The 17592-nt window shown below is 36.5% G+C and overlaps 1 protein-coding gene across 2 annotated transcripts in view; it reads left to right on the top strand.

Moving 5' to 3' along the window:
* Positions 1-17592, top strand: part of LOC128867972 (GTP-binding protein Di-Ras2) — a 184350-nt gene that overhangs the window by 57964 nt on the left and 108794 nt on the right. For both annotated transcript variants that reach the window (XM_054109624.1, XM_054109623.1), the window contains exon 2: positions 12885-14028. In XM_054109624.1, coding sequence (XP_053965599.1) covers positions 13864-14028 — 165 coding nt within the window. In that variant the 5' untranslated portion in view covers positions 12885-13863. The remainder of the gene's footprint in view (positions 1-12884; positions 14029-17592) is intronic.

Below are 17592 nucleotides of genomic sequence, written 5' to 3'. Positions count from 1 at the left end.
TCCATTTACTTTGATGCCCATATGGTTTGAAGTTGCAGCTTCTTCAAATATATATTCCGAATATACATATAATATTTTGAAGAGCATTGGGGATAATATCATCATCATAACATCATCGGACAGAACGTTTTCCAGTTTTACATATATGGTTTGACCCCAATACAAATTATAATTTCTTATTTCTTTTTCGTCAATGCCCATTTTCCGCAGAATGCCAATCAAAGAAACGATGAAAATATAGAAATACTCGTAACATTGTTTAATAAAATGTATGATTCTAGCAGGTATCCAAAAGAATGGCTACAATCAAGTTTTGTGCCTCTACAAAAAATCAAAACGCGCAAATGCGATGACTACCGATTAAATAGTTTGATGTGTCATGGCCTAAAACAATTTTTAAAGGTGATTCAGAATCGTTTATTTTTTAAGTGTGCAGGTTATGGGACGTACGCAATTTGGTTTCAAACAAGCAATGAGGTCAAGCGAAGCCCTGTTCAGTCTACAAGTCCTAATCCAAATTTGTAAGGACGTTCAAAAAGATAAAGCAAGCTACCCTCCCTTTGAGCGGACAACAGTTGACTGACGCTGAGTGTCTGCCAAAGGGAGGTTTCACTGTATTTGCAATTCAAAAATGAGTAAGGAAATCAATGCCATAAGATAATTGATCTTTTGAAATCCTACTCTTAATTTAATATAAGAAGCTATGCACTTCTTTTGAAGATTTTATTCAAATGTACACCACATCATCCTCAATTGGAAGTTGTGGAAAAGAAATGAGAAAATCGCAATATGATTCTTGCCCGTAACAAACACAAGCAATTTGAAATACATATGTATATTAACTTAAAATAATTAAATATTTAAAAGATACGTTCGGTTTAGTAAGATTAGATTGGACTTCACTGGTTCTGTAGAACGCACATGGATCAGAAATTAGTCCATAGTGATACCAAGCGGAGATTTTAAGAACTTTATACTTTGTCTTCAATACACAGTTTAGATAATTTAAGTAGGCTGCGAATTATTTGATTTGCCACACTTGCTGAGCCTAAGCAGTTTATTCGTGTTTCGCCAGTATTTTACTATTCGTGAACCACAAAGTTTTAAACAAATAATAGGGAAATATGGAGTTCTTACCTTTACTTTGAAGCCACATAAAACTGTTCATGACAAGAGTAGAGAAGTAGTTCGCAATTGGTTACTAGTTCGGGTTCTCTCTGCTGCTTGCTTCGTATATGCTTTTACACACATGCACATGCATACAAACGTAGATGCGTATATCTATTTGCAGAAACTGCCCCTTTGTGTTTATTTACACAGCTGTTTGCTTGGGTAGAAACTTCTGAGCACATGGGAGTATTTTGGAATTATGTCTGTGTACGTAAGCACATGGCGGTGCGCATATTTGCATGCATGTTTGAGTTTGCTATTGCTGTGTGCTTATTCAATAGATATTTCCTTTTTGAAATTTTGCATTTCCGCTCGCTGATGGAATGAAGTTGCAAAAATACAAAATATTCTTAAATTTTCATTTATAATTCACTACAAAACTACCGTAATCGCATTTACATACATGCATACGTATTAATGCTTTTGCAATAAGACGTTGATGCGGAAATGCATCTGAGTGCGTAATAGTCACAACAAAAACAAAGTCCATAGAAATGTTGCACGTACATACAGTGGCACAGTAAAGTCTACATACCCCATTGAAAAGCGAGGTTTGGAGATTTCTGTGAGCATTGTAGCATTAGAATATATTCCAAACAAATCCAATCTAACAACAAACCATAAATTTTAACAAAAAAATTTTAATCCAAAAATATTTATTAACAAAAACAAACAAAATTCATTTTCCAAGCTCAGAAAAGTCTGCATACTTTGTAAAAAGAATGTGTTTCACTTAAAAGGAAATAAAAAGACAACAGAATTAATACTTGGTGGGTCCGCCACGACTTTCTAGAACAGCATTTAATCTATTTTGCATGGAATTTACCAATACTTTTGTGTAATTATTCGAAATTAAATTCCACTCTTCAAGTAAAGCATTTTTGAGGTCCTGTTTATTTTTAATTGCCCTTTTCCTAATGCGACGATCCAATTCATCCCATAAATTGTCTATGGGGTTCAAATCCGGTGACTGGGGTGGGGAATGAAGTTGATGGGGCACATTATATAGTAGCCATTCTTTGACAACACCAGCGGTATGTTTTGGGTAGTTATCTTGCTGAAAGTACCAACCCGCCGTAAGACCCAGTTTACTCGCGGATTGCTTCAAATATACCATGCGACCCATATTAATATCAATAAATGTTAAATTACCCACCCCAGCCGCTGACATGCAGCCCCAAACCATTATGGAGCCACCACCGTGCTTCACCGTAGGAAGCAAGTTTTTGGGCAATAATGCTTCATTATTTCGACGCCATACTTTTTGTTTGCCATCATAGCCAAACAAGTTGAACTTGCTTTCGTCACTAAATAAAACATTAGCCCAAAAATCTTCGTATGCATCAATATATTTCTTAGCAAATTCGACTCGTTTCTCCATATTTATTTTGCTGATGAATGGCTCATTTCGAGGCACACGGTTGTGGATACCATTGCTTCTCAATAAATGTCTCACCGTTTCTGGATGCACTGAAGCAATATCCTGATTTTTCAGGGTTTTTGCAATTTCTATTGCTGTTATTCTTGGATTTTCTTGCACGTCTAACAATATTTTTCGCTTAGCACGAGGAGTCAGTTTAGGTGGGCGACCACTTCTTGGTTTGTTTTCTACACTATTAGTGTGATTATATTTCCGAATAATTGTTTAAATGCTTGATTTTGGATGTCCGACCAGTTCTCCAATCTCTCTTAAAGATTTTTTTCCTTATAATATTTCACAATTAGCTCACGTACTTTAACACAGATTTCTTTACCCATTTTGGTTAAATTAACACAGCTACAATATTAATATCGAAGAACTAAACTTCTTTCTAACTAACGGTATCTAGTAAAAACGCCTGAAGTGATTGGTAGCACTGTTTGAGTACAGAACTGCATTTTGTGTACTCCACTACAAAGCCGTATGCAGACTTTTCTGTGTTTGGAAAATGAATTTTGTTTGTTTTTGTTAATAAATATTTTTGGATTAAAATTTTTTTGTTAAAATTTATTGTTTATTGTTAGATTGGATTTGTTTGGAATATATTCTAATGCTAAAATGTTCACAGAAATCTCCAAACCTCGCTTTTCAATGGGGTATGTAGACTTTACTGTGCCAATGTATGTATGGGTGTGTATGCATGAGCAGGCGTAATATCAATTCTTCGGTGAAAATTGGTCTACAGTGGATTTTTAAGCTACATAACAAACATTCATCCATTATTTTAATTCTGTAAGATTAGGTATTGGAAATCAGTTTGGCAGGGACATTAAGGGGGGAGATTAAATTAGATGATGGTTTACAGGACTTGGCCAATCCGCTATGGTGCAAAACAAAATTGGGAGAGCAACTTTGGCTACCACGTCACAGGGGATTCGGCAGCAGAATTCTGTCCGCTCATTTCACACGTATTCACACGCTCATCCAATCAGTCGTTGCTCAGACGGCAACGAAGCAACTTAAGATAAGAATGAGTTGAGTTGTATATTACCAACACAATCTAAGTTCTTTTGTAAAACACCCATTGTTATGACCTCGATGACGTCAGCCAATTCGCTGAGAGCCGGTTAACGGCCTGATACTGGCCACACCTTCTGGATTCTTTTCATCATGGATATGCAGGGCGTTAGTTTATTCACTAAATTTCCGCATAATAATTCAAAATTTGAGCGTTTTTTTTTTTTTGACTACCGGAATTGTAAAATTTAATATATTCTAAGACTTTCGTCCAAATATTTTGGAATAATATTAAGACTTACTTCCATAATCGAAGAGTTTTTTGAATACACCTAGTTTTTAAAAATATTTTCACCTAAAAAATCATCATCAGTTTTTTAACTTTTTGTTAGGAAGATAAGTTTAAGAAAAACTTCAGCCCATCTTGACCGATTAAGACTTGTAAATTAAATTGAAAATGTGTTTTCTCATCACTTTCAATTTCTTTTTGGAAAATTAACCCATTCTCGTGACAAATTTTTTAAACCTAGAAGAAGAAACTGGAAGTGGCAGTCGGTTTTTAAACCAACTCACTTAGAACGTTGCTGATCCTTTGAGATTACAAAAAACTCAGTTTACTTAAAAAAATCTCGATACTTCGAGGTATTTTAAATCGGTCCAGCTCACGTAAATTTTGAATAGCGATAATGTGATAGCTTGTTACGTGCATTTTTGGTTTCGTCGATTCCGTTCAGGCATTTTTGATGTTAAGGAAAATTTCGATAATGCCTATAAAACCACAGAAATAATGAAATTGACCGGTAAGTTAGTAGTCGTAGCATCATCCAGGAGCTAAAGATCAACCATGAACTTGTACAAACCAGTTGCGCAAACATTTTACGCAAAAATAACAGATTTGGCAGAAATCTTAAAATGTAATAAATTTTACAATTCTGGAGGAAAAACTGCAACTTTTTGGTGAGGCACCTTAATTCAAATTAATATACATATTTGCATACACCTACACATGCAAATACACATACTACTTACGTGCTCTTATATGTGTGGTCATATGCATGCAAACTCTGTTTGACTTAATCGGTTTCATGCTCAGTCTGTACAAAAGCATTTTTACATAACATCTCCCTGGCAGCACTTTTCACATCGCATGCACATCTATGCTTACATACATACATATATTTAAATAAATAAAGAAATATCTATGCGCTTGTGTTACCAAAATAATAGAAAAAACTAAGTAAGCCAATAAATGTAATGGTCTGCATAATAGTTCCTCCGAAATATATTGAATTTTTTTAATCAAAAGGCATACAAATTAATTCTTTTTCCATTGTTAATCTCTTCCACGTTTGGTCTTTATTTCAAATTCTGTTCAAAATAATGTAAAAACATGAAAATATTTTCGTATGAATTCAAATTTGCTGTAGTATTTCTTATTAACACACTTTTATTAGGTCGGGTTGTATGTATGTAACGGAATCTTTGAGTTTAATTTTCACTGGCTTCTAAAAATCTGATCGACTTGAAATTTTGCATACCTATCAAGGACCGATGACAATGCAATAATTTGCTAAAAGTTTTCCATTATCCTTATTAGGATTGCCAGGATTAATATTTTCTTTTTTTTACTGTGGGCAAAAAGTAAGGTGAATTTGGATGTAAAATGAAAAATCTTTATTTGTTCTTGCATACCTATCAAGGACCGATGACAATGCAATAATTTGCTAAAAGTTTTCCATTATCCTTATTAGGATTGTATGCAAAATTTCAAGTCGATCAGATTTTTAGAAGTTTCTCAGGCTCCCTCCACGAAATAAGTTCTTCATCCCGATTACTTCTTTATCACGGCCGATAACTGCATAGCTTTAGACTCACGGTCGATAAGAAAGGAATTAAATATAACACGAATATATCGAATCATTAATTCACTGACTGCAATGATAACAATAATTTTCATTCATAATAAAAAATAGTTTAAAAAAAAACTAAAAAACACGCTTTTTTGCTAATCGAACTAAAAAGTAAAAAATAAAAAATAGTTTAAAAAACTAAAAAACACGCTTTTATTGCCAATCGAACTAAAAAGTAGAAAATAAATTTTAATGACAAAGAGACCTATAATGAAGTAATAGCAAATCGAACGATCAGTCATAGTCAACTACCTCACAACAGAATTATAACAAAAATTAAGATACAACTAGAGTAATTCAAATTAGAGTTAAAAGCGTGGGATACTTCACTTTCATAACTTTCTGTACATAGGTAGTTGCCAATAGAATGATTGTAATATTTACTATATCAAGCATCCCACGCTTTTAACTCTAATTTGAATTACTCTATTTGCATCTTAATTTTTGTTAATTTGTTCTGAGGTAGTTGACTATGACTGATCGTTCGATTTGCTATTACTTCATTATAGGTCCCTTTGTCATTAAAATTTATTTTCTTCTTTTTAGTTCGATTAGCAATAAAAGCGTGTTTTTTAGTTTTTTTAAACTATTTTTTTTTTATTCGATAAAACAAAGAGTATTGCATTGTTTGTGTAATGTTTCATTTCAATCGAAAAAAACCATAAATTCCATTACAAAATAAATGAGCTGAGAAGGCCTCCAGCAAAAATCAAAAACAAACGAATATTATTGTTTATTATAATTATTATTTCAATTCCCCACATTAACCAACCGAAATTTGCAATGATTGTGACATTTTATGCTGCTTCACTTCTTCGAAGAATATTTTTCAATATTAAGTCGTGAAAATTACATTTTTGAATTGAAAAGAAACGAAAAGTAAAACTCTGCTGCTTATTTCCATTATTATTTCGTCTTGTTAAAGTATGAACTCATTCTCTTCTTCCTCTTCCTCTTCCACTTTATTTAAGATTATATCTTCTTATTCACAACGAAATTTCTCTTAATGCTAGAAATATATCCATTAAAATATACAATTCTTACAAATATTCAAACAATTTTTTAGTAAACAATACATATACACAATTCAATTATTTTGCGATTGGACGTGCAGCATTCATGCCATCGTTTCGGTGGCCTTGGAGGGGGTCTATTGGCTATTGGTTTATTCTCCATTGCGATTCTGGCTATACGGTCAGGGGCCATTCTTTTTACATGTTTTTGAACATCACGCAATGAACGGATCTCTTCGCTTCTGATACGATGATGAGCCTTGTGCGCCCACAAACCGCTCTGAGCGTTTGCATTTCTGTGGTGGTAAGGGTACCCTGTGTTATGGTCGTATCTGCACGGGTTTCGACTGTATATGCCACATGTTTTGCTCCTAACACTCATGTTCTTATTTCTCCACATTATATCTCTAAAGTACCCGGGAATTCGAGCTGCTTTTATTGCTTGCGCTTTGACCCCCTCCAATAAATCCCTATGCAATGTTATTGTCGTACTGTAGTACTGAAAACTCATGACTTGCTCTATGCTTCGCTCGTACATGACCAGTTTACACCTCAATGGCCATGGCTTTTGTCTTGGTGTCGGAGATTTGAATTTCAAACTTAGCAGCCGATTGCTCGAAAATATACAATAGTCCTTGCGCATTATCTTCCGTATCTGCTAAAATCGCAGCATCAAATGCATAACAGACAATCTTATTTTCGTTTGCGCCCATTTTATATCCATTTAACGGCGCTGGTTTTACAGTGGGGATAATCTCATTCATAATGATATTAAATAGAGCTTTTTCAGCTAACTGTCTTATGATAAACACGGCATCAGTTGTTGATCGGTTTTGCCGGAATCCCTGAACTCATTCGTCAACAACAAATTAACACTAGGTTTACTGTCACTTCTTATATACCTATCTCTACGGCATCCATCAAATTGAAGGGTGAATAAAAAAACACACTGTCTTTGAAAAACCGATTTATTCAAGTTAACTTCAAATTGCACAACATTTGCCTTCACGGTTGAATAAAGTATCAAGAAACAAAAAGTTCCTTTAAAAATATCCTGGAAGTAAAAACAAAAATACTAACGGGTAGTCTTATTTATTCAGTACATTTTTACAGATATATTCCGCTCTCCCTTTGCATTTTCCGCATACCATTTTTTTGCAAGATATGCAACAATTGCTGCATATGCAGGACGTAGGCCTGGCGCTTAGAAAGGGAACTTTTATTCTCCGCTTACTTTTATATACAGTAAGGATGATGGTGCGTGCGATGGTGGATCATTCGGAATTCAGAGAGAACGTAGGTTCGAATCTCAGTAAAACACCGAAATTAAGAAAAAGTTGTTTCTAATAGCGATCGCCCCTCGGCAAGCAAAGGCAAATCTCCGAGTGTATTTCTGCCATGAAAAAGCTCCTCATAAAAAAACTATCTGCCGTTCGGAGTCGGCTTAAAACTTTAGGTCCCTCCATTTGTGGAACAACATTAGGACGTACGCCACAAATAGGAGGAGGAGCTCGGCCAAACACCCGAAAAGGGTGTACGCGCCTATTATATATATAAGGATGAATGATGATTTATACTTATATAGATCTGAGGTCGTCTTATCTTTTTTTCAGGCGGTTTTCAAGATATTTCATGGCAAATTTGAAATCCGTAAATGTAGTGTTAATACTTAATGTGGTCACAACCTTAACCGCTTAGTGAGTATAAGGTCGACATACTGACTAATTTGTAGCCAGGAGCCCAATCCAGCTAACGCATATGTCTTACAGTTACCTTCAATGTTTCTATGTTACGTCCAGGCACCCAGAGTAGATGAATAGAAAGGCTGTGCAAGTATTGTTAATAATTTGTGACACTAGTTTCCTGTCTAGACGAGAGTTTACAAGATAGGAGCGATTGCAGAGCTACCTGACTATCGGAGTAAAACCCTTTCTGAGAGTGCCAAGATTTCGGCTTCGAATACGCTGCAATGATCAGGCCAGCGAAATGATATATGTATGTATATATTCACCGCCTTCTACTCGAGTATTGAGTTTTGAGCCATCAGTATGTACACATATTGACCACGCTTTAATTATTTACTATACCATTTCCCCAATCCTCTCTGGATGGAAAATATTATATATTGTGTATTCACCAAGTGGAAATTTACTTTGAAAAAAAGCACATCCGCTCGCGAAGTTCATATAACGAAATATTGAAGAAGACGCCGAAATGTCGATTCGTCGTTGTTCTTTAGCCTTTGTCCTTCGACTACGTGTGACCAATTTTACGTAAGGATCTTAGCTTAAGTGCCTATAAAATACAACTCGTACAAGAATTTAACACAAATTACCATCGGTTGCGTGCCATTTTCGCTGATTGTGCTCATTTAAATGTATTATTCAGATTTATGGGAAAAAGTAGTCAAAAATTGACTGATTGTATGGGCCAAGTAACTCGTAGCCGCGGCGGACATATGCCGGATATTATATTCCAAAATAAATCCCATGAAATTATCTACCAGATTATAATACACAAAATTCATTCCAACAATATTTCTGTTTTATATTATCATTTTAAACCCGATACAATGTGTTTGATTAAGAAAAATACATATGGTGTATTTTTAAAGTATCCGTGATTTAGCAAATAAAGTGACAGCGTAAACTCAGTGACAGCACTCTACAAATTTCTAATGTGCGTGATGCCATTTTTGAAAGTTTAGGGAAGAGTCACACCTACGACGGATACGGTGATAATACATGGGTAAAGTACTTCAATATTGGAGGAAACTTATACAAATGTTTTTGTATATACAAAGGTCAAACGGCATTCAATATGGGTGAAATTTGACACATTTTGCTAAAAAGTAAAGTAAAACACGATTTTTTTATTTCCAATTGAGATGCCTTCTTACTTTCACAGGAGAGCCTTCTTTTCACAATGCAAAGCGATCAAAGCAACCGAACTTTTCATATTATATATATTGTACATACACACGTACTTACATATATACATTGCCTTCGAAGAAATTTAGTTACACCTGTACGCACATCTCATCATATTTGTATCCCCGCAAGCCAATTCATTAAATTGATTAAAAATAAATATTTACAGATATAATAGAGCGGTACAGACTACAGCTCAGGGCGAAGAGTTGGAAAACAGTCAATTATTTGGTAGTCTGTATGTATTGATGTTAGTTTGTGTGGCGAAAGAAGAGTATGGAGAATTGCAAGTAGATTCCCAGTTATCTTATTTGCACAAATACATACACACACGCACACAAACACATAGCTAGATAAATAAGTATTTACAACCGCGCTACTATGTCGGGTTATGTATTTACATAATTATTTATGGATATGCATCTGCGGCCGTCCTGGCCGATTGGAACCGTGGGAAGCTACTATTGGGTTGGTGCGTTGGTGCTGGGTTCAATGTTTTTAATAACGAGGCAATGGCTAACCTCTGCAATAATTTTATATGTCTTCAAATGACGTAGATACACCTCGCAATTCTTATTTGTCAATCACGGTGTGACCTGGTTATATGGTCATTCCAAGCTCGTTTTCTAGCCCTTAAAAGTTAACAATGTCAGTAGCTTTCGTGTTTTGTGACTAGTTTTTTGTGCGATGGATAATAAAATTCGCATTTCTGTAGTGCTACGCATTTGTTTTATTTTTGAATTTTCAGCTCGCTCCTCTGCTTCATACGTCAAAATTGATCTTAGCACATATCCCGTTCTTATTCCTCAAGTACTTACTCCCCCATATTACGTTTATAAGGCATCCTGATACCTTCTTGGTATGGAGTCTCTTTGATTATTGCATTACTCCAACAGATTGGAGTGCAAGCACAAACTTAATTTGCGGAACGGGATCGAAATATTTGGCAACACGTAAGCTTTTGGGCGTGCAAAGTCCACATAGCAAGTCTACAAGCAAGTCTTCAGCCATCTCTTGGGCTTTGTGATCATACTGGAATATTATGCCACTATTTTCATGTTTGCCGCATTTCTGTTTTCCAGAACAGATTTCAAGTTGATACAATTTACACGGACTTTTTTAATAGCCTAGACAGACGGCGGCGTTTATTGGGATTACCGGCGCAGTTAGTTCTGATTAAAATTGTAGTGTTGCTACCCGGATTAGTGATCAGCTGATTTGCTTATTCGATAGTTTTATCATTAAAATATGAACCGCAGGCAACAAATACGGGCATTAGCTGCCGTGATACTAAAAACAATTATTTTTTTAAAAAATCTTAAATTGCAATTTCTCAAACTCCTCCGAAATATCAAAATAATTATTGCATCCAATCTTTCTTGTTCTTCTCTTTAAAAGTTTCATTATTTTTCATTCACAGTAGATATTAACTGTCATTTTTCGTCGATGTTGCCATCGAAGATTCCCCCAATCCGCCTAAATTATAAGAATTAAATCTAGTTGTTAATCCGCATAGTTGCAATTAATTCCTTAGATAATTCCAAATTAAGTCGTTAAACCGGATTAACAACCGTTTGTCTAAGCTATAAAGCGTTTAACTAACAAAGAATCCCACCGAATACTATTGTCGAAGCTTGGGTTAATGGGTATTCTCCCCATGTTTTTGCCTTGTATCAAGTCATATTCGTCCAATAGCCAATGCGTTATAGCCATTGATAATGCAACACTCCATGCATTTATTGCCTCCTTTGGTGTTCCTCAGGGAAGTATTCTAGGACCCCTCCTATTTCTCTTCGTAATTAATGATACTGGTTCATGCTTTTCATTTTTTTTCTTTGCTGATGATCTCCAACTATGCGGAGTTATTAAGAGTGCTCGTGACTCTGAAAAGTTGCAATCCGACTTACATAATGTTCAGAATTGGTGCTATTTAAATCGTTTGTCGATAAACATAGCAAATGCATTCACGAAAAATTTGCTAAATTGACCAACAGGGATTAAAGACTTGGGAGTTATTTTCGACTCTAAGATGAATTTAACTTGCCACTTTAATCATGTCATAAGCCGGTCATATCCGACATGCCCAAACACTGCTATTAGGACTACCACGGGAGCCTCCTTATGCCCCCTACAACACCTTCATAATGAAGCACAGATACTCCCAGTCAAGGACCACTACAAACTGCTCAACAAACAGTTTCTATTTGGGTACTTGCGTAGGTTTCAGATTGAGCCGCCTCCAAGGTACGCCAGGAGGCATATCTTTCACTATTCCCACGAGATCCAGGATAAAGTTACCCGACAACTACTGTAGAGGACGGTGTTTAGACATACGCTCAATGACATTCATCGGAAGACACTTACCTCCTTCCTAAGCTCCCGACCCCTGAATGCCGTAAACGGAGTCCAACCACCACCCACAGCAGATGAAGAGCTGCAGCTACTCCGAGAGACCCGCGCAGCTTTGGCACAATTGTGTTCGGCATATTGTAGCAGATTAAACTCCTACCTATCCAGAATTGACCCTTCATACCCAATGTTCAGTATGTGAAGGCACTCCGCACGATGCTAATCACATTTTCACATGCCACATCAAACCTACTCACCTAAGACCCCTTTCCCTCTGGAACCAACTTGTCGAAACAGCAAGTTTCCTGGGTCTACCGTTAGATGAGCTAGGCGAAGCCCTCCGGTTACTACCTAGCACTGACATTGACTTAGTAAGCTGCTACAACAGCAACGGTCATATTCGATGCCAGCATTCGTACGCCGAAATTGCTCTGGATTTACTAACCCACACACTCTCAAAACATCGAATGGGGTTTTTGTTTGATCCAGAGTATGCCGCTGTTATTTGAAGACCGTACCAAATACTTCTCTCTGATTGGTTTGAGAGAGCGTCTCGCGCTCCGATCTTTAAATTTTTCAGAACCTTTATCAACGTACTGCGCTCGATGTTTATTGATTGACTTAAAAACACTTAACAGCAGAAGATCTATTCTGTTGTGTTCATTTATTGTTGGTATCATTACTGGAACTATTGATTGTCCTTCCCTTCTGAGTAAAATTTTATTTAAGGTTCCTAATAAGAATCTTCGACTGCACGAAACCTTGAAAATTGGCTTCCCGGGAATCAATTACGGGGTAGTGCTCCGATTTCTAGGGCCTGTGCGGATTTAAATTTGTTTTTCAATTCTGCTAGTCCTGATTTTACATGGCCGTATGGCATCTTAGTCAGCCATCTTAAATCGTTTTTTTCTTAGTCACTACTAAACTATAGTACTTTAACTTCACATAGTTTGTAAGAATGTAGACATATAAAAAAAAAAAGAAAAATATATATATGTATGTATGTACGTATCATTCTCCACAAAGTATTCTACTAACTCACTAATTACTAATACTCGCCTAATTACTTTTTCAGCTAATCTCTCCTCAATCTTCGGAGACATAATGGATTGACTTTTAATAAAATAAACACCCTTCGAATTAGCAAAATTTAAAGAAATTCTCAAATGGCAAACTGAAAGCAGATTTGTGATTAATAAAATACGCAACTAAATGAGCCCATGAATCAAATAAATAATAAACCACTTAGTGAGGAAAACTAATAGAAACCGGCTACTCGAAATCCACGCTCCGATAGCGGAAAAGTGTAGAATTAATTGGCAACACGCACACAAAGAAGAAAATCGCATAATACCAGCGTTACGTACGGACGCGGAGCGTTAAAGCAATAACGGAAACGGAAACACAAACGCAAACGGATGCAAAATAATAATTAAATTTACTCATTTTACACTTATTTCCTGCTGCTGTAGTTGTTGTATTTGATGTAGTCGTAATTAAATTAAGCAGGAAGTAATGGAAAAGTGTTAGATATAAATTACGAGTGCCAGATAGCTACATATATTGTTCTCATGTAAATATGTATGTGTATATGCAGCTGCCTGTGTATGTGTGTGGCGCGTGTAAGCACATGAAACACATTAAAAGCAATCGCGCGTTGATGGATTAGCTGAAATTGAATGAATACTAAAGGAAAAAAAATATTTCATATATTAATTCAATAGTGCGAAATTAATTACAAGCAGCTGTAACTTTCTATACACCGCATAGAAACTCTAAAGAGCTTAAAATCCGCATGCTAACAAATCTGCACTTAAACATCTTATTCGAAGTATCGCCACAGCATTGCAAAAATTAGTATTATAAAATCTCAACCCATGCGGTAATTAATCGATCACGCCGTTAACCAAAGGTTCATAAAAACATCAAACGCAAAAAGCTTTTAAGATCTGTCATTATCAGTCACTTTAGCGTCAGCCAGTCATCAAATAGCAGCAACCTCTGGTCAGCTGCAATCCGTTGTAGCATTTGCTGGTCATCTGCTGTTATTCAAGATGGCTGATTTGGAACGCATAAGGCTGGTTATTCTAGGCGGTGCGGGTGTTGGCAAAAGTTCGATTATCAAACGTTTTCTCTTCAAAACCTACACAGACAAGTATCGCGCAACGGTGGAGGATCTCTTCAATCGCGAATATGATTTAGGCGGTGTTACCCTAAAGGTGAGTATCATCAAATTCTATCCAAATAATATATACTCGTAAACTACCTATACTCATAGAAAGAGCGCAAATGGCTTTGATATACGAATTTTACTGAAGTGCTAAAAAATATTAAAAACTAGCAAACCCGCGAACTCCGTTTCGCCATCTGATGGCTTCGTTTTTTGTAACATTTCGTTTAGGGATTAAAAGATGAAAAAAAATTATTTTTTTTGTTTTATATTTGAAAAGGAAAAATTATATTTCATTTATCCGTTTCATTGAAGTGCTTTTGGTAAACCACATTGTTTGTTCTTTGGAATGACGTTAACACAAACAAAGCGGATGGTTTCCCAACTCGTGAACTCGCAACGTATAGCTGCCCATGTGAAAAGACTGATTTTTTAATATCATAATAACTGAACCAACTTTGAGTTGCAAGTTAATTATATGGTGCAAATCCTGGTAATTCCAGAGAGTTCAAAAACCCCGTTGGATAATTCACTACATCATGGGGATTTGTTATGGAATCAACGAATTTGTATGTCACCTAATCGCCATCGAATGGTGAATGGTGAAATTCAGTGCGTATACATCATTATTCTTTGCGGCGAGAATTGCTCGTTGACTTAACCAAGCATAATTCTTATAACTTTCACTAATGTTTGGAAAAACATTTTCAATAAGAGCTAATTGAGAGTCTACAAATCAGCAAAAAAGTCATCTGGGACTTTTCCATTTACAACAGCTAACAATTGTTTGAAAAATTGTGGAGCACTTTGTTCATTTTGAAATTGAACTCTCATATTAGTGGTTAGCGATAATGTTTTACGTTATTCCATAAAGTTGATGCTTTCAGGCAAGCATTCAATTCATCTGCAAGCGTTCCACGGGGAATTACTGACAACGTCTGCCTGAAATCGTCTGCCAAGAGAATTGCTCGTTGACTTAACCAAGCATAATTCTTATAACTTTCACTAATGTTTGGAAAAACATTTTCAATAAGAGCTAATTGAGAGTCTACAAATCAGCAAAAAAGTCATCTGGGACTTTTCCATTTACAACAGCTAACAATTGTTTGAAAAATTGTGGAGCACTTTGTTCATTTTGAAATTGAACTCTCATATTAGTGGTTAGCGATAATGTTTTACGTTATTCCATAAAGTTGATGCTTTCAGGCAAGCATTCAATTCATCTGCAAGCGTTCCACGGGGAATTACTGACAACGTCTGCCTGAAATCGTCTGCCAACAATATGATCAAGCCGCCAAAGGTGTTGTTATTTCGCCGAAGATCCTTCAGTATGAAGTTAGGTGCTTCAAATGATTTCTGCAATGCAAACGCTAGGATGCAAGCAGTAATCAGTGTTGCAATCATATCGAAACGCTGCTCGATTCAAATCAGCACTTGATAACGACGATTTCGCATTGCCAACCGAACCGTTTCACGGGCTGCCTCGCTTTGCTCTTGTGATTGAGAAGCACGAAGTCGACCCATACTAACGCGGCGCTCTTCGCGGGCATTCCCTTGTGCGTCTTCAGTCGTTTCATTCGCAATGTTTCGTATCCTTCTTGCATTACGGTGTTGCCGTGAAAGATTCGATCGTCTTGGTCGCGGCATTGATAATGATGATTCAAAGAGAATACAAATTATTGTGATTATATAATAGGACTATGAATAAGTTCGTGCGTTTACAACAGATGGCGTAACTTGATTATTATTCCATCGATCCACATTTCCAAACATTCATTGGAGAGCTACTGTCGTAAGGCACAAACGTCAGTATAAGTTTTTTATTTGAAGCGTAAACAACAATATTTTTACCACACTTGAAAATGTCGAATTTCGTGCCAAATAATGTGTTTTTGCGGGGAATTCTTCTTCATTATTTTAATATGAAGAAAAAAGCAGCCGAAAGTCATCGTATCTTGGTGGAAGTTTATGGTGAGCATGCTCTATCTGAGCGAACGTGCCAGAAGTGGTTTGCACGCTTTAAAAGTGGTGATTTTGGCTTGGAAGACGAAGAACGCGAGGGTGCGCCGCCAAAGTTCATGGATACCGAATTGGAGGAATTGCTCGATCAAGATCCGGCTCAAACGCAAGAAGAGGTTGCAAAAACTTTGGGAGTTGATCAATCAACCATTTCCAAACGTTTAAAAGCCATGGGAATGATCCGAAAGGTAGGCCATTGGGTGCCGTATGAATTGAAGCCAAGAGACGTTGAACACCGTTTTATGGCATGCGAACAACTGCTTCAACGGCACAAAAGAAAGGGTTTTTTGCATCGAATTGTGACTGGCGATGAAAAGTGGGTCCATTACGACAATCCAAAACGTCGGGCAACGTATGGATACCCTGGCCATGCTTCAACATCGACGTCGGCGCAGAATATTCATGGCCTGAAGGTTATGCTGTGTATCTGGTGGGACCAGCTGGGTGTTGTGTATTATGAGCTACTGAAACCGAATGAAACGATTACGGGGGATGTCTACCGACGACAATTGATGCGTTTGAGCCGAGCACTGCGAGAAAAACGGCCGCAATACGCCGATAGACACGACAAAGTTATTTTGCAACATGACAATGCTCGGCCACATGTTGCACAAGTGGTCAAAACATACTTAGAAACGCTCAAATGGGATGTCCTACCCCACCCGCCGTATAGTCCAGACCTTGCGCCATCCGATTACTATCTCTTCCGATCGATGCAACATGGCCTGGCTGACCAGCACTTCCGTAATTACGATGAAGTCAAAAAATGGATCGATTCGTGGATTGCGGCAAAACCGACCGAATTTTTCACAAAGGGAATCCGTGAATTGCCAGAAAGATGGGAAAAAGTAGTAGTAAGCGATGGACAATATTTTGAATATTAAATTTGTAACCATTTTACGTCAATAAAGTTTCAAATTTCGAAAAAAACCGCACGAACTTATTCATAGTCCTATTATTTCTGACAAATTTTATATTATCAAAGTTTCTACTTAACCATGGACAAAATTACGTTTAGCTGTCATTTGCGTTTTGTTATTCCATATCAGATGCGTTTTTTTTTATATCATATTTTATACGGAAACGCGTTCGAATGGGATACAAAGTATCCTATGTCCGTCTCCTGGTTCTAAGCTACCGCTCCACCAATTTTCAGCCAAATCGGTTTGGCCGTTCTCGAGTTATAAATAGTGTAACTAACATGACTTTCTTTTATATATTATATATAGATTATGCATAAAACTTTAAATTGTCAGCTAGTTATATGGAATTTGAACATGAAAGAACCTATACACAGTAGTAACGAAGTATTTTTTATGATGCTTTCGGAGCTTTTGAAAATCTATCCTTAGTTTTGCTGCTTACGGCTTTACTTTCAATCTTTTATTTGGCATTAACTGCATTAATTGGCGAGCAAAAAAGCAAACATTTTCCGATTTCGGTGGCTCCGCTTAAAGAGAATGGAAGGAGTATAGCGTATAGCGTCAGAAACTTGATTATTATGTTCTGCAAACAAATTTGAAACTGAAGGTTTTAAACTATAAACTCTAGTGTTTCGATCAAAATTCTCTTTGCCTTTCCTACAGCAAATTAA

The sequence above is a fragment of the Anastrepha ludens genome, chromosome 6 (assembly GCF_028408465.1).
Source record: "Anastrepha ludens isolate Willacy chromosome 6, idAnaLude1.1, whole genome shotgun sequence".
Lineage (NCBI taxonomy): Eukaryota > Metazoa > Arthropoda > Insecta > Diptera > Tephritidae > Anastrepha > Anastrepha ludens.
The sequence above is the reverse complement of the archived record's forward strand: the minus strand, read 5'-3'. Positions and strand labels throughout refer to the sequence as shown.